Genomic DNA, 24314 nt, shown 5'->3' on the forward strand with positions numbered 1-24314 from the left:
TAAGTATAGATAGATAATTACAAGAAATTATACCCATAATAATAAAATCAAATAACAGAAATTAACTCATTCGAGTGGTGGATAGCACCACCCTAAAAATATGTCTAACTTCTTAGGGTTCACTTCGGCCCAAACACTTCGCCAAGCCCAAAAACTAAAATCCAAAGGACAACAAAAACCGCGAAATGAAAACCCGCCACTCGCCACGTCAGCACTAAACCCCTATCCCCTTCCCCATCGCCAAAACCTCTCACTCTCTCTCATCTGTCTCTGCAACCTCAATCTCTCTCATGGCCTTCACTTTCCTCTCAATCCCCAACTTTCTCTCTCCTCAACCTCACTTTCTCTCTCTAAGATCCAATTTCACTTCCCTCAAACCCTCAATTCCCTCTCTTTCCACCCGGTCCATTAAGCCCACCCACGCAATCGGGCCGGACGGCAAGTACTACCCGGACCCGGCCGACGACGACCCGCCCGAAGCCCCGGAAGACTCGGGCCACGGAGTGTCCAAGTTCCAGCAAATCCAGCGGCAGGCCTCGCGCCACCGCAAGCTCCAAGAGGAAGACTACTTAAAGCACCAGGACACCTTCCTCAACGCCATTGCTGACGTGGAGGACGCGCCGGAGAATCCCAATTCCGTAATCAACGACAACTCCGGGGACGATTTGTTCGGCGACATCGACCAGGCGATTGCCTTGAAACGCAAGGAGTTTGTGAAGCAGGGGCTTCTGAAGCCAAACCCTAAGAAAGAGATTGTGGCGGTTGACGAATTGGACCCTGAGGAGGTAGTGGATTTGGAGGAGATTGAGGAGCTTCAGGGGATTAGGGTTGTTGGCGAGGACGAAGAGGAAGACGGGCCGGAGAAATTCGATCCCAAGGTCAGTGATTTGGATGGTAAAGATGGGATTTTGCGTTTGAATTCGGAGTTTGATTTGGATTTTGATAATTATGGTAAAACTAGGGCTAGGATTGTGGAACCGAAGTTTAAAATGAGCTTGGCTGAGCTTTTGGATGAGAGTAAAGTGGTGCCCGTGTCGGTTTATGGTGACTTAGAGGTTGAGATTACAGGAATTCAACACGATTCGAGGGTGGTTAATGCCGGTGATTTGTTTGTGTGCTGTGTTGGGAGCAAGACCGACGGGCATTTGTATTTGAGTGAGGCTATTAAGAGAGGTGCGGTGGCTGTTGTAGCTAGTAAAGAGATATACATGGAGGAAAGTCTGGGGTGTAAGGCATTGGTCATTGTGGAAGATACAAATGCGGATTTACCTGCATTGGCTGCGTCGTTTTATCGGTACCCGTCGAAGAATATGGCAGTGATTGGGATAACGGGAACAAATGGGAAGACCACAACTGCATATTTGATAAAAGGGATGTATGAAGCGATGGGATTGAGGACCGGTATGTTGAGTACGGTTGCATATTATGTGCATGGGGATAATAAGTTGGAGTCACCTAACACGACCCCGGATGCTGTTTTGGTTCAAAATTTGATGGCTAAGATGCTCCATAATGGGGCTGAAGCCGTTGTCATGGAGGCTTCTTCTCATGGTCTTGCTCTATCCAGGTGCGATGAAGTTGACTTTGACATAGCAGTTTTCACAAATTTAACGAGAGACCATTTAGATTTTCACAAGACTGAGGAGGAGTATAGGGATGCAAAGGCTAAGTTGTTTTCAAGGATGGTGGATCCGGAACGGCACAGGAAAGTTGTGAACATTGATGATCCGAATGCAACCTTCTTTATTGCACAAGGCAACCCAGATGTTCCAGTTGTGACCTTTGCCATGGAGAATAAGAATGCAGACGTTCACCCCTTGAAGTTTGAACTTTCCTTGTTTGAGACGCAGGTTCTAGTCAATACTCCAAATGGTATATTGGAGATATCATCAGGCTTACTTGGAAGACATAATATATACAATATACTGGCTTCTGTGGCTGTTGGGATTGCAGTCGGATCACCATTGGAGGATATCGTTAGAGGAATTGAAGAGGTTGATGCAGTTCCAGGGAGGTGTGAATTAATAGATGAGGAACAGGCCTTTGGAGTAATTGTGGACTATGCTCATACTCCTGATGCCTTGTCTAGGCTATTGGATTCTGTAAGGGAGCTTGGTTCAAGGAGGATTATTACTGGTATGTTTCTTATGTTTCGTTTTGTGTATTTTCACATATGAAGTTAGCATAACTGTACTGCAGACTTGCAATATGTATCCAACTTCTCTGCCCACGTCAAAACTGCAATATTGTTAATAAAAAGTAGTGATGTCTAGGTTGAGTAAATTGTAGGGGTGAAACCATTTTGTAAGAAGGCTATTCTTATTCATGTTCTGTGTTTAAGAGTCTTTTTATCATAATTTTTTCCCATGATGACCAATTATGGAGCACTAATAATAAAATATTTATGCGAAAAAATGTAGTTGTTCTTTCTTTGCTGATCAATTATTTGTGCTTTATGTGAAGTAATTGGTTGTCCTGGAGAGAGTGACAGAGGGAAAAGACCCATGATGACGAAGATTGCAACAGATAAAAGTGACGTGACCATACTGACGTCTGACAATCCAAAGAATGAAGATCCATGTATGTATAGCAAACCTCAACACTGATTTTTTATTTGTTTGCTATTATTGACGTTGTAAAATGTTACTCGACTTAAAAAAAAAAATCCATAGATGGGGTAACTTCTATAATGTTTGTGTGACTCTAAATTTAGCTGTGGCCGGTCTCTCTAGAAATGCTATTGTTTAATGTTTATTGTTCTCTTGTATTGTCAAGTCTTGGTGTCCTAAAGCTTACGCTTGTCATTTGTTTCAGTGGACATCTTGGATGATATGTTGGCTGGTGTAGGATGGACAATGCAAGATTACTTAAAACACGGGGAGAACGATTACTACCCACCTCTTGCAAATGGTCATAGGCTTTTCCTTCATGATATTAGACGAGTAGCCGTACGTTGTGCTGTTGCCATGGGCGAGGAAGGTGATATGGTTGTAAGTTTATGAAGCCCCAAATCTCTTCCATACGCAAGATTTATGCATATACAGGAAAAAAGTCACAATATGGCTATCCACTCTCTCAAAAGATTTAATTAGTATCATTTTTTGCTTCTAGGTATATTATTGCTTATACATAGAGTTCAATGGTACCCTGCATCTAGTCATTTCAAATCCCAAACGCAACCCCTCAAAATTGGCAATTATTTTACTTTTGTCTTCTAAGAAAAATAAAAGAATTAGTATGTATTTTGGTTTTGCAAGATGAAGAAGTGGTATTCCTTAAAAGATTCTGAGAGAACGCTGGTGGTGAAAACTAACAAAGAAACTTAAGGGTTTTGAAAAAGAAATAAGTTTGTACGTGTGCAAACAAATTATGATTACTCTAGCCACTATAATATAGATTTTCCGTGTGAGATGAATTACAAAATATGGTTACCCTCCCTGGAACTGTTTTCCAGTTGTCATGACTCTCCTTGTTGCTCTTTTTAAGATTATGTTGCATTACTGCAGGTGGTTGCTGGCAAAGGGCATGAAGCATATCAGATCGAAGGTGGCAAAAAAGAGTTCTTTGATGACCGGGAAGAGTGCCGAGAGGCGTTACAGTACGTTGATGAGCTTCACCAAGCTGGAATAGACACAAGTGAATTTCCATGGAGGTAGGTTAACTGACCGTAATTTGCATTTACTTGGGGTATCTCTGTTTCTTAGCATCTCCAGAAGACCGAGCAATCCCTATGAGGGAAAGAATGGCTTGAAAAACAGCATTTCTATTTATGATTGATAATTCTCATTTATCAACAACGCTTTTTAAAGAAAAGCTACATGCAATTGTTCTAGATCTTGCAAGTGAGAAATCATCGTTATGTGTGCAGAATGTAATCCTTGTTTTTGTTGATCTGATGCAGGTTACCTGAAAGTCATTGATCTCTTATAAAAGGAGTGCATTTTGTTACAGTGAACGGAGGTATACTTCCACGTTGTTTTGATGTACAATAGGAGATACTTTGTCCAGAATGCATGTGACCGTGTATCAACCTTTGTCTGGTCAAGTCAACGTTGTACATTATATGCGAAGGCAGTCGATAACGGCTTCTTGGTTACTAAGACTGGTATACATTCAACTTACTAATTGACGTTTATTTCTAGAGAGAGAGAGAGAGAGAGAGAGATTTATCTTAACATTTTCTTCATTTATGCAGGTTGGTGAGGAGTTGGTCTTTTGAGGCAGTGTATTTTAACCCTAGAAAGGTTATTAGGTGACAATTTTTGTAAGGTTATGCGTGTGTAGAATGTAGAATGTACTCGTATGTAATCTGAGATCCTGGATTTGCCAATGTCACAATTTAAATTATAACCCAATTGATTGGTCCAGTTAGTTCTCTCTCTCTCTCTCTCTCTCTCTCTCTCTCATCAGCATTAATTTTTAATTTTTGAGTACAAGCGATATTCTACATTAATTTACATTAAATTTTAATTTAATGCATCAAATATAATCGTGGCCACTCCTTTTAAATTTCTTTTCCACACGAGTATAATTTCTACCAAAAATGAAAATATATTTCCAAGTTTGTCATTCAAATTTACTGTTCTATTGAAATTAAGAAAATAGACAACTATGTACAAACGCACCATAAAAATTTCTTCTAAAGTTTAATGGGGAAAAAAATATATATTGTAACTTTTTCTGCATGACATTATTCTATTTTAAATTATTCAATCTTATGAAAAAGAATTGAACTTGAGCAAGCAAAGTGGTCACACTGTCCTAATTAACTAGCACAATTCACATTTACGTTGTAACTTTATGTGGGAAAAATCCGAAAAAGGAAAAATAAAATAAAATAACTCCCAAAATAAGAGAGGGAGGGGGTGCGGAAGAAAAGAAATCTTGGTAAGGCAAACTTTTCTTGGCATCATAAAATGGAGGGAGGAGGATTGGTGGAAACAGATAACAAGCATTAGTGTCGTGAATTTGGGTGCAGAGTATCATTTAACTCTTTTACCAAAATAAACAACTCTTTTACCTACCAAGGCCATATGCTTTTTATATTATTAAAATAGAGTTTTGAATTAAGTCACATAATACACCAACAATCAAAACTCGCAATTCACGAAAGTAATATGTAACGCTAATGACAATCCCAATTCAAATCAAGAAGTCTAAGTGCACGCAGTTTATGTGGTGACAAAAAACACATTAATATTTATTACACCCAAATCCACATACATTTTTACTTTCCTTTTGGAGAGAGCCAGATATATATTCTGAATTTCTGATGCAAAAACAAAAAGCTAATGCTGAACCACCACCACCTGGAGAGCTGTCAAAGTATGAGCATAGGAACTTCATTGTCTCATCAGATTCTCATCCACTGATGTTATGGTATGAAAATTTCCATCCCACAAATGAAGAAAAAAATGAATAAAAATTTATATATTCTGTAGGTATTTGTATGTTGCTCTTGATAATTCCTCCACTTTTTTATGCCAAATTTTCAAGCTTTTTATGATCATGTTTCTGGGCTTCTGAATTTATACATGGATGTTGTGACAGTTAAAACCTGCATATATATATATATATATATTTCTAATAACTATACGAACTGTTAGCGTTTTGTGTAAAAAAGGTAGCTTATTGTGCTTGTATTTCTGGGCTGTTATAGCTTCTGGTGTTACAAGATTTACTTTTGTTCTTGATTATTTGCTTAAGTTTGGGACTTGGTCGAAATTGGGGGGCTTGGGTTTGTAGGAGTTGAATTTCAATTTTCCCTGTAGCGCTAGACTGACTGATCGAGTCACTCTGGTGTTCTTATCAAGGTCACATTGTGTTGCGTTTGTATGTGGTTCAAAGTTACTGAATCTAGTAATCCATTTCTGTATCCAATTTCTTAAACCAATCAACGTTTCCGCTAGGAAATTCGTGGACCATATTTGGTTTTCAATCATGTGGTTGTCTTTGTTAGTGTTTAATTGTTATTTCCTGCTACTAAAGAAGATGAATACTATATTCAGATTTTGTTATCCCCTTTGTTCATTCAACTTGATCCTTTGTTTCTGATTTCCATGTAGGATTTGAGCAAAGAAATCAACGGAAGATGCCAGATAACTTGCGGTTCTAGCCAGCGGTTTTTTCAAGCAAACTTCTTTCCTAGAGCCAGTGCAGCATTCAGAGTCGTATGATAGCAAATCAGTAAAGCTCTGATGTCGCCTAGCTTTGGGATGGGTGATGAGGTTAAACAGCAAATGTGGGAGTTCAGGAGGAAGGACAATGACAATGATTCTTCAAGTGACGATTCTAAATCAAGTAGTGAGGCGGCTCACGAGAAGCGTAAACTGGTTTCCGGTTTGATATCACTTGCAAATGATGCAGCAGTCGATAACTGCAGAGCTCAGCAAACTGGCATGTTCATTCCTTGTGGGGAAGATCAAAACATGTCAAAGAAAGGCAAAAGGGTGCACCTTAGGAGTAAGAAGAATAGTAGAAAAAAGAGTAAAACTGGCGTTTACAATTCTGCTGCAGCTTTGGATGAACTTAAAATCTTCAAGGAGTCCCTATTAGAGAATCTTAAAGTGACGAGAGAAAATTTGCTTTCATGGATGAGGAAGGAAATGCAAAAACTGGTGGATGATGACGCTGCCCCGCGACTTGAACAGAGAGAAGGAAGTTCTGGAGGGAAAAATGTTCGAGTACAACATGGAAACAACTTTGAGAAGAACACCATCTATAAAGAGAACATACAAGTGAATAACGAAAGAAAAAATGAGGATAACATTCAGCACCAAAACAACTTTGGGAAGAATGTCCCTGTGCCTCGAGAAAGCAACTTTAAGGGGAATGTATTTGCACACCATCACAACAATGTGAAGGAGACGGTCCAAGTGCAACATCTGGATGAAAAAGTAAAATTTCAAGTTAACTATCGGAACAACTTTGAGTTCGGCATGAAACCTCAACAATGTGATCTTGAATCGTTAGGGAGGAGTGTTAAAAGCAATGCAGCAGATGGTTCTGATAATTTGTATCATGTTAAGCCAAATTTTCAATCCTATTCCACAGACAAGAACGTCCTGATGCAGCATCCCAGTCAAGTAGCTTCTTCGATGTATTTGACATTGCCCACCGTGTTAACTAAGCCACGCGGTGAGAACTATATGCTCACTACTTCATCAAGCAATTATATTGGAACACCATTCGACATAAACAAAATCGGTATGAACTCTGGGAAGGTAAATCCAATGCTCAAAGTAAATTGTGGAAAATTATCCGACATGGAGCAGCTAGAAAGGGATGGAAGCTTTCCTCAAATAAGGTCGAGAAATGCGAATTGCCTTGATAAACAACGCATCCCAAGTTCAAGCACTGGAAATGGATTCCCAATTCCATTTCATCAGGGTAATGATATCGGTCTTAGCATTCCAGGCCAAGTAAGCTCCGAATACTTGCCCTGGGAAGAAAAGAACATAATGAGTTTAAAGGTGGATGAAGGAGCTTCAAGCTTCTTCGGCGGAAGCTATAGTAAATCAGAAGACTATTTCGAGAACAATGTCTACGACATTCCATGAGTAAAGCTTACAAGGCATTTCAAAACAAAGACCTTCGAGAGGGCTATTTGTTCCCAAAGTAGTATAAAGTTGCAACATGGTTGAACAATGGACCGGATTCGAACTTCTGCAGAAAGCGCTTTCTGTATTTAACTTTTCCGAAGCTGGCAACAATTGAACTAAACTTCTGCTGCCTTTCAAATTTCTTTAATTCTAAAGGAGGTACTTTTCTGTGATATGCCTTGAAAATTTTGCCTCTGCACCCAATTTGTCTGTTGGAAAGAACAAGCTGCGGTTGTTTGGAGAATTCTGGATATCATTTTGTTTTCTTGATTTGGATATGATTTGGGGTCCGTTGATTTTGTTCTATGAATGTTTAAATTTTCTACAAAGCAAATTTTTTTTTGTTTATTTTTTCAATCCAGGTGAAAAATGGTGTGCCCAATTCATTTTGCAGAAAATAAATATTTGCTTCAACCTCACCACCACCGAGTTGTTTTTCGCTTAGTTCCTAGCCGCCCCCACATTAAGATTGAAATCCACTTGTGCTCGTAAGTGCTTTTGTTGAAAGTGCTTCTAAAATACCGCCAAACATGCCATGTGGAACCAATAGAAATGTAAAAAATGTACACACAAACAAATTATAAATTATGAGAAAGACAAGCTGAGAGAGAAAAGCGGGATGCTCACGACAAACCATTTTCTGTTAGATATGTGGGGTCAAGGAAGAGGATAGAGGTATATGGACACGTAATCCTCAACTTGTTTCAACTTTTCTATTATGTTTGATTTGTAAATTACAATTTTTACATTAATAACGAATTCATCGTTCATAAAATTCGAACTTAGGTCTCTCACCTACAAGTGAAGATAAATATTTGTAATTTGTAACTTTGTTTTCGTTGTTTTAATAGCGTTCAATTTCTATCTATGGAGTCATGGACATTGCCACTTGCAAGTCCAACAACAAAACAACAGAATGCCTTGTGGGAACACGTTTATGTCGAAGACTTGTCGGCAAAAACAAGAAATCTATATCAGTCTTCTGGTTTTACCAATATGAATGTGCTTCATCTACAGAAGGATATTAGTAGTATGCTTTGACAAAATTTGCAAATTTGGAAATGATTACTAATTTATAGAGTTGATTCTTACAAATGTCATTCTCGAAAGAGCTCATCAATTAATCAAGAAAGAGAAGATAGATAAGATCTTGTCACATCGATATAGTGTGAGCTAAGGATATTTTAATGCTTAAATTAAATAGTAAATCATCTCTAATGACCGAATTACGAACTATTTCTTCACCATAATTGTCGACGTTTAACCGTTGTTAGACATGGTTAAGTGTCCTGACATGCTAACCTGGCAACGAAGGCTTCCTCTGGTGGGCCTATACAACGAGGTCTAAACTTGCCTCATTGCATGGGATCGAAATGAAGATGTAAAAAATGGAACTTTGAACTTCTTTCAACGATGAAACGAGAAATATTACTAAATTAATAACGAGCCCACTAAACAACTGTTTTTGATGTCAAGAAGTCCTACTATACGTCACTCTGCAACAGAACACACAGTAGATCCAAACACTTTTAATTTGCAATTTATTAATACTTTTTTTTTTTTTGAGCTAATATTTTACTTCTTTGATTCCTTCTTCTTTCTGGTAACAATAAGCATCCCAAAAACCAAAAACAAAGCCGCTTTCTTTCTCTATCTCTTTCTTCGATGTCTACAATCTCGGCGAATCTGTGATGCAGAGGAGGAAGAACCAAAAGGGTTGTTCTTGAAAGATCGCCGGAAGGGGTTCAAGAACTGATGGATTTGCAGAGGCTTTGTGGGTTGGTTTTTGTTTCAGCTTTGACTGTTCTACTGGTCTGTAATCCGAGCTCTGTCACTGCCGGGGATATAGTGCACGATGACGATTCTGCTCCGAAAAAGCCCGGGTGCGAGAACAATTTCGTTTTGGTAATCTAATGCTGGTTTTTCTCTCCAACCCTTCTCTGTTTTTTTTTTTTTTTTTTTTTTTTTGTTTGTTTTGGATAATGAGTTTTGCTTTTTATGGTCATGGGTTTTGTGTAAAATTGGTTCATTTGTATATTTATCCGATTAAAAGTTCCCATCTTTGGTTAATTTGGAGCTGTTAATTTACCCCCATGAAGTTAAAAGTATTGAATTTTCTTTGTTTAGGTTGTTTATGGATTGGAATTGGGTGTTTGTTGTTGTTTGATTTTACTGAAATTGATACGAACAACATAAGTGACTGTTGAATAAGTTTCTATATCCTCCCTGTTTCGGCATCCTGCTCCTACTTATATATGGAGACATTATGGATGGATAAACTCTCCGTTCTTTTGGGTTTTGGCTCATAATAATGTTTCCTTTTCTATTTTTTTTTAATTATATTTCGTTTCCTGTTTTAAATTGATAGTGATTATGTAGACTTGTGGTCAGCTGTTATTGGCTGTGGGACATATACCGTTGTTTCCATAAAATTCATTTGTTTTTTCAACTTGATAGTTCGTATCTGGTTTTAAGGAAAGTTGGTGTCAATCGGGTTCATTGAAGTGTTTTTTTTTCCTGGAGGGATCATGCAAAATAAACGACCTTTTAGCAATTTATATTGCTATGTATATATGATTACTGCTCTGTCACAAACTGTTTTGCAGGTAAAAGTTCAAACTTGGATTGATGGAGTTGAGGCAAATGAGTTTGTTGGTGTGGGTGCTAGATTTGGAACTACGATTGTTTCAAAGGAGAAAAATGCACAGCAAACTCGCCTTGTTCTTTCTGATCCTCGCGATTGTTGCAGCAAACCAAAAAAGAAGGTTTTATGTTTAAACTATATTATCTTGACATTCATGGTCACACGTATCAAACATATACATTATAGGTTTGTCAACATCAATTTCACATTTTGCTTTTTTGCTTTTGTTTAGCTTACTGGAGATGTCATCATGGTTGACCGAGGCCAATGCAAATTCACAACTAAGGCAAATATTGCCCAAGCTGCCAATGCTTCTGCTGTCCTCATTATAAATAACCAGAAGGGTAAGAATTTTATGTTTCTGCAGTATGATGTGTAGCATTATGTAGCAATGATGCGTTCAGAAAGCTGATGTGTAGCATTATGTAGCAATGATGCGTTCAGAAAGCTTGAGTATCTAAATATTTTATCTGCGAGTGTGTGTGTGTGTGTGTGTGTGTGTATTCTTGTTGTACTGCTTAGAGAGATTGAAACTATCATCTAGAGACTAGTTTTCGAGATTTTAATTTGGTATGTATGATGGTTGAAACATGGAAATGTAACAAGCGGAAATAAAATGCATTACAACCATTTTCATTTCATATCAAACTTGTCTCTTTTTTTTTTTTTGCAGAACTTTACAAGATGGTGTGTGAGCCAGATGAAACTGCTCTAGATATTCACATACCAACAGTCATGCTCCCACAGGATGCGGGTTCGACCTTGGAAAAGATGTTAATGAGCAATTCATTGGGTAAGGTTCTTTACCCTCAGGTAATTTCTAAGCTACAAAAGTTTGTAACAGTTCTCTGGGTATGGGTTTTTTTTGGTTTCTTATTCTATACCTTGCTTATCCATTTGCCTCATCTGTTTGTACTTTCCACTCAGGTTTCAGGTTGCAAATAATTTTAGAACTTTTGTTGGGTATACTATACATTTGTACCTAATACCTTTACCGGATAGCTTTCTAATTGTAGGCTCTCTGCAGTGTCTGTGCAGCTGTACTCTCCAAAGCGTCCTGTAGTTGACATTGCAGAAGTATTTTTATGGTTGATGGCAGTCGGCACCATCTTGTGTGCATCCTTTTGGTCTGCATGGAGTGCCAGAGAAGCAGCTATTGAACATGAAAGGCTATTAAAGGTCTCCTTTTCCCAACCTTAGCTAAATAGTTGTAGGTTTATACGTTCCCTTGCAGAGTGTTGTTCTACTGACAGTTCGTTGTAAGTATTGACTTCAACATTATCTTGTCTTGTAGGATGCTGCTGATGAAATCCCATGTGCCAAAACTCCTTTAGGTGCTAGTGTAGTAGACATCAGCACAACATCAGCAGTCTTGTTTGTTGTTATTGCTTCATGCTTCTTGGTTATACTGTACAAGCTTATGTCATCCTGGTTCGTCGTGCTTTTGGTGGTTCTTTTCTGCATAGGTGGTGTAGAGGTATGAGTCCTCCCATTTCTAAATAGCGATACAATATACCTCTGCATGGTCACTTATATACTTACACAAAGCATTTATCTCTCAAGTTCCCTGCACAGTAAACATTTACATTCTGAAGTTGTGCAGGCTGTAGTTTTGTAATGTTAACGTATTTGACATTATATATTTTTGTGCTTATTTCTTTATCGAATGATTATATCTAACTTCATCAATATTTATATCCAGGGATTGCAAACTTGCTTGGTTGCATTGTTGTTGAGGTACAGTTTATTTCATCTCTTATTGAAACAATCTCTGACACTTTATTATGACTCTCCTTTTGGTCACCTGACTAGTGAACAGTGCGCTTGCAGGCTATCAGTTTTTGTCTATTTATTTTTCAGTGTCTCTGTGTGGCTGTATGCATGTGGGCAAATCAAAATTTTAACGGGATGCTTCTTTATGTCCCTTTTATCTGGGGATGGTTTATCATAAGATTATTGGGAAGTTGTTATTCTTCTGATATTCTGATTCTCTGAATATTTTCTAGAACATTATTCAAGACACAATCTCGAGTTCTAGTTTAATTTGACTAAATCATTTCAGTAAAGTCAGACCAGAAAACTGGTGGCAGTGGCAGTGTACATTGAATGAGTCACCCAGTGTTAACTTGCTTTAAGGTCTTAAACTAATTATACATTTTCGCAGGTGGTTCAAACGTACTGGAGAATTGTACGTTAAAGTACCTATCTTGGGAGCAGTCTCATACCTAACTTTAGCTGTTTCTCCGTTCTGCATAACATTTGCTGTTCTTTGGGGAGTTTATCGCAACCTTTCCTTTGCCTGGATTGGTCAAGATATACTTGTAAGATTATTTGTCCTATCAAAAGAATTTTTCCCAATGGCATCATAGATTTTGCCCCTTCTTTCTTGAACTTAAAGCCATGCAGTATAGATTTTGTCTAAACTAATGGTGGCCTTAATTTTAATGAATCTTTGATCAGGGAATCGCATTGATAATCACAGTTCTTCAAATTGTTCGAATACCTAATCTGAAGGTAATACTTCGAACTTGTATGTTTTACTGGTATTCCTCATTTTGGCCCGAAATTATTTTGTGGTTGGTAAAAACATAGTAGGCAATTCGTTTTCCAAACACTCTAAATCACTGCTCATTTGTGGAACTAATTGACTGTAATTATGGGGTTGTAGCATTTAAAGTACAGGGTGTCCACGTGTGCAGCTGAATATCTCTGCATTTGAAAATTTCTACTGGAATTTGATTGACTTCAAGTATTTACACGTATTCTTCTTTTTGATTTGCTATGGTGTCTCTACTCTACTGAATCAGGAATTTCAGATGTGTGTATTTCTTCCTTAACATTGTCTAGTCATTCCAAAAGTTGATAAAAAAAAAACACTTGTCTTTTGACATTGGATGGTAGCTGTTAATCTCAAAAGCTTTAATGAGAAGATACCGGATAGTATATAATATACATGCGTAAGCGTTCCTAGAAACTGATGAGAGGTAGTTTTGTTAATTAGGTGGGTACGGTCCTCCTCAGTTGTGCCTTCTTGTATGACATATTTTGGGTGTTTGTTTCGAAGAAGTTGTTCCATGAAAGCGTGATGATTGTGGTAAGTGATCCTTGCATGTTTCTCTACTTGCTTCATTTAAAGCCCATATGATATAAACATTTCATTTTTGAAGGATTTGAAATGCCTGAGAATCATTTTAACGGCTTGGTCTCCCTTTTACAGGTAGCTCGTGGTGACAAAAGTGGAGAGGATGGTATTCCAATGCTACTAAAGATCCCACGCATGTTCGACCCATGGGGTGGTTTCAGCATCATAGGATTTGGTGACATCCTATTACCAGGCCTGCTTGTAGCATTCTCGCTCAGGTTTAATCTCTACGTCCTATCCCCAATTTGCAAAAAGACTTGTTATCAGCATTTCTCCATGTGTCAAATCTTGGCGCTGTTTATATGCAGTGGAACAATAAATTTACGACTATTAATGGTTTTTCCAGGTATGATTGGTTGGCAAATAAGACTCTCCGTGCTGGATACTTCATTTGGGCAATGATTGCTTATGGATTAGGTAAGATATAATAAAGAGAGTTTCTCGACAGCTACTTTAAGGTTTTAGACGTGTTTCCCGGAAGAAAAACATGATGTTTCACATTCTTTGGCAGGTCTTCTCATCACGTATGTGGCATTAAACTTGATGGATGGGCATGGCCAACCAGCACTTCTTTACATTGTTCCATTTACACTAGGTAAATCCCTTTCTTTCTCGTTCACCATAAACCTAGTCCAATGCACTTTGCCATTTAAAGTTTAAACACATGAATAAAAACGAAGGGCATCACACGTGCAATGGTTCTCTCTTATCAAGCGATCAAGAACCAGTGCGGATACTTTATTTCCGTATAATATTGGGATGCTAGATGGTGTGGTTTTAAGTTAAACTGATCAAAATTTACACTCCAATGCAGGCACTTTGTTGACATTAGGTAAGAAGAGAGGTGACTTGCGGATTCTGTGGTCTAGAGGAGAACCGGAATGGCCCTGCCCACATATTGAGCTTGAAGGCAGTCACGAAGTGAACGAATAAAAGTAATTAGAAACCATTTTCGTGTATGATATTTTAGTGTTGGCATTGTATAATTACAAGAAATCTGGTAAAGATCCGACAAGAGCTTCGCCTAATTTGGTAATGTTGGATGCAAGTTTATTGCTCATTAAATTGAACGAGGGCGCTCTCTTACCAATAACCGCGTTCATTCAGCATCGTCGATTGTCAACTTGATGAATGGTAAAGCAAGATGGATAGCAATTTTGCTGAGTTTTATTGACATAAGCAAGGAACCTATAGAAACTTCGAAATCATATGTACTTTCAACCAAGCAACAACAGAAGTGCAAAAGACATATAAAGGGTACAAACGACGATAAATATTAGAATTCATCATGACGGTGACGATGTCCAGCGGTCTCACTGGAGGTCAAGGGTTTGCACCTATCTCGCGTAGAGGAGCATCGCGATGCCCCGCCGCTGAACCATGTCTGCTTCAACACTGTCAACTACGAAGGGACGATTGTTGACAGTTGTGAGCTGAATAGGCCTATTGAAGCGTTTTCCATTGGCCGGTACCTTCTGGATCTGCTCCGACAGAGCAGACCAATTGGTTTCCAGGCTCCGCATCGCAGGGTCTGGTATATAAGGAGGGTTGTCTATCCCCATTCTAGTGCCGACTTGACTCTCAATGTACCGGAACCTTGCCGCTTCCGAGACCATCTGAATGATCACAATAAACGCTGCGGCTTGGTCTGAGTGGGATGCCGCATAGTGCAACTTACTGATGGCGTTATCGAGTTCATTGCGTCCCAGAGGAATTTGCTCAAGCATAGGTATATCCTCATGTATACGTGACCCTGGGTTACGAGCACCTGATGCACTCGGTTGCGCTGTACGTCGTGCATATGCTCCAAGTGCGGGGTAGTCTCCGGTGAAGGGCAGCATAGTCCGCGTGGACTGCGCGGCGCCGGGGGCGGTGGGGAATAGTATGTTCGTTGGAGCCGGATTTTCAGCGTTATTTGCAAGTATGTAGGATTTATTACCAGAACGATATCCCACCACATAAACGTTTACTACATCGATGGCGACCCTGATGGTGTCGCCGTTATAGTTGGTGAGATCAACATAAAGAAAGCGCTGCGCGTCTGGCACGTCTTCTCTTCGGGGCAGCACCGGTATACCATGTGATGTGGGTCGTCCGGCTGTGAGTCGGGCTCGTAGTGCTTCGATGAATGCTGTGTATGTCTTAGGGGTTGCATTCAAAAGAGAGAGGGCAAGTGCCATATTAAAGCAAGAACAAGGAAAATTGTATCAAAAACTATCCTCGTTCTATTTGAGGGATTTGTGTTATTTGATGAGGAGCGTTGATACATACATATATATATATATATACACACATATATGTATATATATGTGTGTGTGTGTGTGTGTGTGTGTGTGAATCAGGTTAGTAGCTCAGCATTGCAAAATATCCCAATTACAAAATATCTTTCGAACACGCAACCTTGGCTGACAGCACTATTTTGACAGAGGATTTTTTAATTAAAAAAATCTATTCCGATCCTTTTTTTATTCTCTTGAAAAGACTTTATTATATTTTAATTGAAATGTTTACCTCCTCAACTAAGATATTAAAATAAATTTCAAAACTAATACAATCTCATTTAAAAAACTTATAATTTTTTGAATAAACGTTGCCCAGAATATTGCTTTATTAGCGAACAAACTCGAACGAAATAGACCCCACATCATTTGTAATAGCCCAAATAAATTCAGGAGCATCAGCACCAAACTCCTTCCTTATCATCCTAATAAATTCACGAGCATCAGAGTCTATGATAATGCTTGACAAACCATGTCTGCTGCACTCCTCCAATCCTTTACTCCTAGAATAAAATCATGTATAAGATCAAAAACTAACTCTAGTCTTTGGCTTTTAATTGTAATTTTTGAATATTAATTAGGTTAGAATAATTATGAAGTTTTTTTGGACTTTTCGTTAGTTTTTTTTTTTTATAAATTGTTTTTTATTTGTTGTTAAATTTTTATGTATAAAAATTTAAATTGAATTTGTTTTTATCCATTAATATGATTGGAGCACAAAAAAGTAGGTTACTTTTGTATGAATATATAATTTCTGATGGTAAGTTAATAAATATTGAATGTGCTATAAATATCTAAATATGATAAGTTTTGAACAAAGGAATTGAATTTGATTTAGAAAATCGTTCAGGTTATTATTTTACATTACATTAAAAAAAGCAAAAAATATTTGAATTCGACACGTCTATAAAATGAGACCTAGCTGAATTGGTCTCCCTTTGGGGTTGGGGTTGGGATAAGTTGAACTTTTTGCTTCTTCAACTCCGAAATCTTTTAAATTTTATGGCAGACCAAATGATAATCCACTACACATGTGCATTGAAACACATGTACATCTTCAGAACCGTTGGATTCTCTTTGAAAACAATATATGCTTAACAATTTTCAAAAAGTAGCAACAGACACGGATGTATACCGTTTCTTAACACGTTGGCCTGCGGTGCATTGTACCTAACACCATTTTAAAAGAATATCATCTCCTATAATTCGGAATTGGATCCTCTCCTAAGTCCAAGGAGAGGATTCTCCTTATCAAAGAATGTGGACCGTTAAATTTTCATTCAACGGTTATAATTATTATAACTTTAAAGAAATCCTTATTTGTTGTAGCCGTTGGATAAAAATTTAACGGCTCACATTCTTTGGTTAGGAGGATCCTCTCCTTGGGCTTAGGAGAGGATCTAATTCCCTCTAATTCTATCAATGCATTTGGTCCGCATTTATCGGGAGTATCTTCTTAATACAATGTTCGGAAAAGCGGTTTAGGCGCTAAGCGAAGGGTGGGTGGGCATTCTGATTAGGACTTCAGCATTTAAAAGAGGAAAACTAACGAAAAGTTCAAAACAAAAATTTTAATGAAAAATAATAAATAAAGGTGTAGTGAATAGTACCAAGAAAAGGTAAAAATGTGGTTTTTCGTTAAAAGTGAACAGTACCAAGAGTGTTTCTTTAAAATTCCCTTAAAAAAATCGATGAAGTCTCTAGGAAGCGATTAGGCGTATTTATTTTTTTTTTAGGTTAAAGGGTTTAAAGATGTAAAATAACTTTGGAGTTTTGTTTCTTGCAAAATAACTTGCAATACATGTTCATTATTGATTCAATTGTTTAGATTTGTAGAGTACCAGTAACAATTTATTATGTATATATTTGAAGTATAAACCTTCTAAGTAGTCGCCTATTTATATATTTTTATTGTTATATAATAAAGGAGAAATTAGGTTTACATCATTCTTTTTGCTACTTCATTGATTAAAATCTTATTCATTTTCAATTTTTGATCAAGGTCCTTGGGTATTAATAACATCATTAATTATTTGAATAATAAAATATTTTTTATTTTTAAATATATTCCTTTAGTGTTAAAAATGTTACAATTAGTATATTTATATTCATGGCTACATTTTTTATCATATATTTGTATTTTTAGTTTGTACCAAATTTTTTTTTCATTTTTAATTTGTACCCATATATTAGTTTCTTTTTGTGCCCATATTTTTTAAAGTTTTATTTGTGTTTGCACCCATATTTATTGTCACAGCCCGTGCCGAAACTTTTAATGTCGGGGACGTGAAACGACGGATTTACCCTTAGCGGGTATTAAGGTACGCGGGTGTGACTTTATTTGGATTAATTTTATAAGTTTTGGATTAAAATTTTTAGTTTTGTAATTATTGTGGTTAGGGAATTTGATGGATGGATGGTGAGGATTTAGTGTGAACACCTCACACTCCCTGTTCTCTCCCTCATCCCGTAGCTCTCTCTCTCTCCTCCCTCACGACACTCTCTCTCTCTCTCTCTCTCTCTCACACCCATATCGTACGGGCCACACCCAAAACCATTCAAAACTTCATGGATCGAAGCTATTGAGGTAAGATTCTTCATCCTTTCGTCGTCCTGAGTTGAATGGTACTAATTTTAGATGGTGAAACCTTCGATTTCACGTGAACCCGAACCCCTCATTTTTGGTCATTGTTCATGTACACATGAAATGTTGTGTTTCAGGGAATTCTAAGCTTATAGTGAGCTTAGTGAGGTCCCAAGGAAGCTCAGAGTGCTTCGTTTGAAGGATTTGGACGTCGGGATCACGAGGTTTGATTTTGGCCGGTTTTTCTTGGATTTTTCCGATGAGATTTAGTTGTTTTTGGAGCTTAAAAGTAGTGTATCGTGATTCTACATGTTTGGGGCTTCATTTTGGTATAAAATACGAAGAAAATGGTTGAGAAACGAAGGAGAAAAAGGCATTTGAAGTTTGGCCGGAAACCGGCCGCCAGAAAAACCAGTTTGACGAACCAAGGTTAGGGATGATGCGCGTGGGGGCGCGTGTCCCCTTGCCTGTCCTGGCGCGTGGGGGCACGTGCGGCCTCCAAAAATTTATCTAAAAATTTCTCGACGTCCGTGACGTCGAGTAGGTCGATGTGGTATATTCATATACCCAAATTGAGCATCGTATGAGAAGTTATTTCGAATTATTGGTTATGTGTTTAAATTAACGTTTTTATAGTTGTTTCGCATATAGGTGACACCTATCCCGAGGACGAGCGCATCCAGGGACGTCACGGGGGTTACGACCCATCGACTTATCAGTGAGTGGGCAGTTTTGTTTTCGTGTTACCTATATACCATTGTTTTTCCCAGAAAATGCGTTTATTTGAAAATTATGATTTAAATTGCCATGCATGCAATTGTTGAGATATTTAGTTTGATAATTGATGCATATATATGTGAATTGACGCAGTGGACGCACATGTGAGTTTTTATATTATTCAGATGAGTTATTTTATGTGAATTGCGTTGAAAGCTCATAACCTGCACCCTAGGTGTTAGTGCTTATATTATTATTCACCACACCGCACGCTCGTCTTAGATCCAAGTAGGTGGATGTCGTACAGACCATGTGAGGGTTCCAACATGCTAGTCGTATAGATCACTAGATGTGATTCCGACTAGTGGGTGACCTTAGTTATGCGCGCCGATGATTGATGAGAGAAGCACTAGAGCATATTTATACACCTTTCATCGTACAGACTACCATATGTAGTTCCGAGTGACGTGCAGAGTTGGGCCGTATAGGTCACTGTGGTGACTCCGGCAGAGTGGGATGTTGAGCTTTAGAATCAGCCGTACAAGACCATTGTAGGGTCTCCGGTTGATTTATTATTTCACCTGATTGATATTGATGCATTCTGATTATATTTTGGCATGGCATAGCATATCCTTTCTGAGATGTTTATTGATGGATGTGAGCTGAGTTTTGATGATATGTGTATATATATGTTTATATACTATTTTCTGGGAAAGTATACATGTTTTACAGTGAGGGGTTATAAATGTTTTAAATGAAATGTTTTGGAAAATCTTTGGTTTTACTGACCCACTCATCTTTGTTTTGCGCCCCTCCAGGTTCTAGTTAGCTGTTGGTGGCTCTCGAGGTCTTTTCGGCATTCTGACAGACGCTCTTCATGTAGGACTCACCTGCGGGTGTTGTACCTTTTATTATGGTCCTACTTGACTGCACTTAGACCTATGCTCTGAATTTATGTGTTTACCTTATAACTTATCCTTTTATTCTAGTAGGTTGTTCTGCTAGAGATTGGTTTATATTCCTTCTTATTTCTGTCTATTGTTTTGCTTCCGTGTCGCACTTTTGGTTACGTCACGCTCACGTGACGGCCAACGCGCTTTGATCCTCTGGATCGGGGTGTGTCATTTATACCGTCGCGTGACATTGTATATTTAATTAATGATAGAAAAATTACATATGGTATATTTATGTTTTATGCCTAAACTTTGTATCATGTATTTATATTTTTTCGTTTGTACCCACTTTTAATTTGCAACATTTTTTAAAATTTGTAGTATTTTCTTTTTAGTTTTATGTACCCATGTATTAATTTCTTTTAGAGCCTATAATTTTTAAAAATTCATTTGTACTAATAATTTTTTAATCTTTTACATGCACCCTAATTTATTTATAATGTACCCATTCTTCTTTATTAATGTACCACTTTGTTATATGTGAAATGTACCAATTTTTTTAACACTATGGATACATTCTTTTGCTATTTATTATTTCTTATTTTTACATAGTTTTTATCCATTTATTCAATCAATATGTTTGAATTTTTTTATTGTAACCGTTTCTAATAGTATTATAATGAGGGATTTTAAATTTATAGGATTCTTAATCTCATAAAATATCAAACAATTAATGTCAAAACTATAAAAATATCAATATTAATTGTAATATAATGAGGTGTACAAAGTCAAGAGACATTAATCAAACTTTGAATACCATTAAGGTTTTAGTCAAAGAATGTTAAGGATTAGAGACCACATCCAAAGTATCCCTATAATAAATTTAGGGGTGTGTTACTTCATACACACCATCTTAATTTGTGACCGTCGGATCAACTGAATTAAAGAAGATTAAATAATCTCTATTAATGAATGAAACTCTCTTTGTTAACAAAAAAAGGGTGAAAAGACAACTTAGTCTTCTATCACACCAAAAAAAAAAAAAAAAATGATGGGCATTACTCTTAAGTTAGCTTGGTATATCAATAAGGTTCTAAAAAAAAACTGGGTACTTGTTGGGTGGCGGGCAGTAGCTCAGGCAGGGTTTGATAGATGTGTTATCCACACACCCCTTTTTACTTGTCACACACCTTTTGTTAATTTATACTAGCATTTGTCTACAAACTTTGTGTGTATGAACACATTCTTTTAGAAAATGAGAAGGAGAGAGAGAGAGAGAGAGAGAGAGAGAGAGAGAGAGAGAGAGAACGTGGAGGGAGTGGGAGGTTTTTTTTTTTTTTAGATATTTTAACATCACCTGTAGGTGAGGCTTCAATAAAAAAAGAGTGAGAACTGTTAAACCCACCCCGGTGTCTTATTTCCCCCCCCACCTTTTTATGAATTTTTTAATTACAAATTTATCCATTTGTAAAATGACTAATAGGGACCTTACTTACTCCTTTTTGCATTAATTTTTTTTTATAAAAAAAGAAAAGAAAAGAAAAGTTTAGAAAATTTGTCTCCCATAAACCCTAACTCATCCTTTTCATCCCCTTTCATTCAGAGAAAGCAAAATCATTCAGAGAAAGCAAAAAGAATGAATTTAGAAGATGACATTTCTATGGAACAAGTAGATGACTATGTTTCCGTCGAACATGTAAAAGATAATTTTATGTGGACCATCTTGATTTGTCGACATGAATAATTGAAGCATAGCTTTGTGACTTTTTATTTGAAATTGCATTAGATTAGGGTACAATTTGTTTCATGTTTTCCTATGAGAATTCCTAGAATTCGTTGGAATTGTTTTAATTAGGTTAGGGAAAATTTGGAAAGGACACTCAAATTGGTATGCATCTCGAAAAGGACACTCAAATTGGAATTTGGAAAGGAAACATGGTTTTTTTTTCTTTTTTTTTTCCTATTTTTAGAAGGTTTGTTTATTTTCTTTTTTTTTTTAAAGAAATTTATCTCTAATTATATATAGGGCTATTTTAGGAATAATAGTGGGTGGGAAAATAACATTTTAATTTTTTAACTTTTTATAATGGGTGTAAATATAACGTGGGTGGTGAAATAAGACAACGGGGTGGGTTTAACAATTCTCACTCTTTTTTTATTGAAGCCTCACCTACAGGTGATGTTAAAATATCTATAAAAAAAAAAACCTCCCACTCCCTCCACATTCTCTCTCTCTCTCTCTCTCTCTCTCTCTCTCTCTCTCTCTCTCTCTCTCTCTCTCTCTCTCTCTCTCTCTCTCTTCTCATTTTCTAAAAGAATGTGTTCATACACACAAAGTTTGTAGACAAATGCTAGTATAAATTAACAAAAGGTGTGTGACAAGTAAAAAGGGGTGTGTGGATAACACATCCATCAAACCCTGCCTGAGCTACTGCCCGCCACCCAACAAGTACCCAGTTTTTTTTTAGAACCTTATTGATATACCAAGCTAACTTAAGAGTAAAAAACCCTAGACACGTCTAATAGAGTAGGCTCCAATGAAAGGCCAAACCCATGCACGGGAAGCCTTGCCAACTTCTCAAGTTTTATTTTATTTTATTTTTATTTTTATTTTTTTAATTTTTTAATACAAACAATGTTACTTTAATTTACATTGGAGGGAGTTTCAACTTAAACACAATGGATTGAAGAGAAATGTGGAACCATGATTTTCTAAGATTGGAGCAAGACAAATCAGAATACGTCTACCTCAGAAGTCCGTCATGAACTTAACAACCTCCATAATCATTATTTAGATTTTTAGAGTGCCAATAACAATTTTCTATAAATATTTGAAGTATAAATTATATAAGTATTAACCTATTTCTATTTCTGTCTAAGTATTCGCCTAATTTTTACATGACATGTATGTTAGAACATTCTGTACTTGAACCTTTGTATAGGTATGCAATTTAAAAAAGCACAACAATTGAAATGTGTAGTCCATATTAATATTAAGCCTTGATCATTGTTCAGTATACTCAATACCATTTTAAGCACCTATGCTTTTGTCTTATGGATACATCATTTGGGCAATGATTGCTTATGGATTAGGTAAGATATAATGAAGAGCGTTTTTCGACAGCTACTTTTAGGTTATAGACGTGTTTCCCGGAAGAAAAACATGATGTTTCACATTCTTTGGCAGGTCTTCTCATCACATATGTGGCATTAAACTTGATGGATGGGCATGGCCAACCGAACCAGGAGTCTCTCCTGAGCACTTCCCTAGGGATCCTACAATCATACCCGTTCATCGTATATCGTGCGGTCAGAAATGATTTAAAATTAAAATTTTAAAATTCAAATATGAATAGTACCTAACGAAAACTGACCGCACGATATAAAATGAACGGATAAGATTGCGGGATCCCTAGGGAAGTGCTCAGGAGAGACTCCTGGTTCATGGCCAACCCGCACTTCTTTACATTGTTCCATTTACACGTGGTAAATCCCTTTCTTTCTCGTTCACCGTAAACCTAGTCCAATGCACTTTGCCATTGAAAGTTTAAACACATGAATAAAACCGAAGGGCATCACACGTGCAATAGTTTTTCTCTTATCAAGCGATCAAGAACCAGTGCGGATACTTTGTTTCCGTATAATATTGGGATGCTAGATGGTGTGGTTTTAAGTTAAACTGATCAAAATTTACACTCCAATGCAGGCACTTTGCTGACATTAGGTAAGAAGAGAGGTGACTTACAGATTCTGTGGTCTAGAGGAGAACCGGAATGGCCCTGCCCACATATTGAGCTTGAAGGTAGTCACGAAGTGAACGAATAAAAGTAACTAGAAACCATTTTCTTGTATGATATTTTAGTGTTGGCATTGTTTAATTAGTAGAAATCTGGTAAAGAACCGACGAGCTTCGATTAATTTGGTAATCTTGTCAGTAAGCTTATTGCTCTTTAAATTGAACGAGGGCGCTCTCTTAACTATAATCACGTTCGTTTGTGTTGAAAGTTGTCCCACATCAGTGAGAGACAAGGTTTGCTATATGCTTATATGATCTTGGGCTACTCTTCATATTGTCAATTGGTTTTATGGTGGAACCTCAATTTCATCCTGGTATCAGAGCAGGGTTGTCCACGTGTGAAGCCCAACGGCCACACGCGTTCCACGTCACCTAGTTGTTGTCCACATGTAGGGCTTGAAAATTAGCCACATGTGCGGGGTGTGTTGAGAGTTGTCCCACATCAGTGAGGGGCAAGATTTGCTATGTGCTTATATGATTTTGGGCTACTCTCCATATTGCCAATTGATTTTACGGTGAAATCTCAATTTCATTTTATGGTGAAATCTCAATTTCATCAGTTTGACACCGTTGGTTGCCAACTTGATGAATGGTAAGGCAAGATGGATAGCAATTTTGCAGAGTTTTATTGACATAAACAAAGAACATATAGAAACTT

At 37.3% G+C, this 24314-nt stretch overlaps 3 protein-coding genes across 4 annotated transcripts; all 3 read left to right on the forward strand.

The window, feature by feature from the left end:
- The first annotated feature begins 215 nt into the window (after positions 1-215).
- Positions 216-4375, forward strand: LOC126626780 (UDP-N-acetylmuramoyl-L-alanyl-D-glutamate--2,6-diaminopimelate ligase MurE homolog, chloroplastic-like). The gene is made up of 6 exons (XM_050296175.1): positions 216-2136; positions 2464-2580; positions 2815-2990; positions 3507-3652; positions 3902-4105; positions 4196-4375. Exons 1-5 carry the CDS (start codon positions 291-293, stop codon positions 3918-3920), a joined length of 2304 nt encoding a protein of 767 aa, XP_050152132.1. The 5' UTR covers positions 216-290; the 3' UTR covers positions 3921-4105; positions 4196-4375.
- An 849-nt stretch (positions 4376-5224) lies between these two features.
- On the forward strand, positions 5225-7935 carry LOC126625187 (uncharacterized). Its single transcript, XM_050294265.1, has 2 exons — positions 5225-5379; positions 6066-7935. The coding sequence occupies exon 2, from the start codon at positions 6198-6200 to the stop codon at positions 7557-7559; it is 1362 nt and encodes a 453-aa protein (XP_050150222.1). The 5' UTR covers positions 5225-5379; positions 6066-6197; the 3' UTR covers positions 7560-7935.
- A 1231-nt stretch (positions 7936-9166) lies between these two features.
- On the forward strand, positions 9167-23700 carry LOC126624935 (signal peptide peptidase-like 2). 2 transcript variants are annotated; one of them, XM_050293983.1, is made up of 15 exons: positions 9167-9506; positions 10208-10366; positions 10478-10589; positions 10919-11038; positions 11273-11424; positions 11540-11722; positions 11948-11982; positions 12410-12566; positions 12706-12759; positions 13247-13339; positions 13463-13605; positions 13734-13804; positions 13899-13982; positions 14202-14219; positions 23585-23700. In XM_050293983.1, the coding sequence occupies exons 1-15, from the start codon at positions 9357-9359 to the stop codon at positions 23683-23685; spliced, it is 1632 nt and encodes a 543-aa protein (XP_050149940.1). In that variant the 5' UTR covers positions 9167-9356; the 3' UTR covers positions 23686-23700. The 2 variants fall into 2 exon arrangements, with proteins under 2 accessions (XP_050149940.1, XP_050149939.1); XM_050293982.1 differs by lacking the exon at positions 23585-23700 and having other exon boundaries at positions 9168-9506; positions 14202-14480.
- The last annotated feature ends 614 nt before the right edge of the window (positions 23701-24314 follow it).

The sequence above is a fragment of the Malus sylvestris genome, chromosome 6, assembly GCF_916048215.2.
Source record: "Malus sylvestris chromosome 6, drMalSylv7.2, whole genome shotgun sequence".
Lineage (NCBI taxonomy): Eukaryota > Viridiplantae > Streptophyta > Magnoliopsida > Rosales > Rosaceae > Malus > Malus sylvestris.

What these genes read in the sequence shown, in the direction of transcription:
- LOC126626780 (XM_050296175.1), top strand. Translation starts at nt 291, where the DNA reads ATGGCCTTCACTTTCCTCTCAATCCCCAACTTTCTCTCTCCTCAACCT. An exon ending in TTCAAGGAGGATTATTACTG is followed by an intron (nt 2,137 to 2,463) that starts GTATGTTTCTTA and finishes CTTTATGTGAAG; the next exon opens with TAATTGGTTGTCCTGGAGAG. An exon ending in TCCAAAGAATGAAGATCCAT is followed by an intron (nt 2,581 to 2,814) that starts GTATGTATAGCA and finishes CATTTGTTTCAG; the next exon opens with TGGACATCTTGGATGATATG.
- LOC126625187 (XM_050294265.1), top strand. Translation starts at nt 6,198, where the DNA reads ATGTCGCCTAGCTTTGGGATGGGTGATGAGGTTAAACAGCAAATGTGG.
- LOC126624935 (XM_050293983.1), top strand. Translation starts at nt 9,357, where the DNA reads ATGGATTTGCAGAGGCTTTGTGGGTTGGTTTTTGTTTCAGCTTTGACT. An exon ending in GCAGCAAACCAAAAAAGAAG is followed by an intron (nt 10,367 to 10,477) that starts GTTTTATGTTTA and finishes GCTTTTGTTTAG; the next exon opens with CTTACTGGAGATGTCATCAT. An exon ending in AACATGAAAGGCTATTAAAG is followed by an intron (nt 11,425 to 11,539) that starts GTCTCCTTTTCC and finishes CTTGTCTTGTAG; the next exon opens with GATGCTGCTGATGAAATCCC.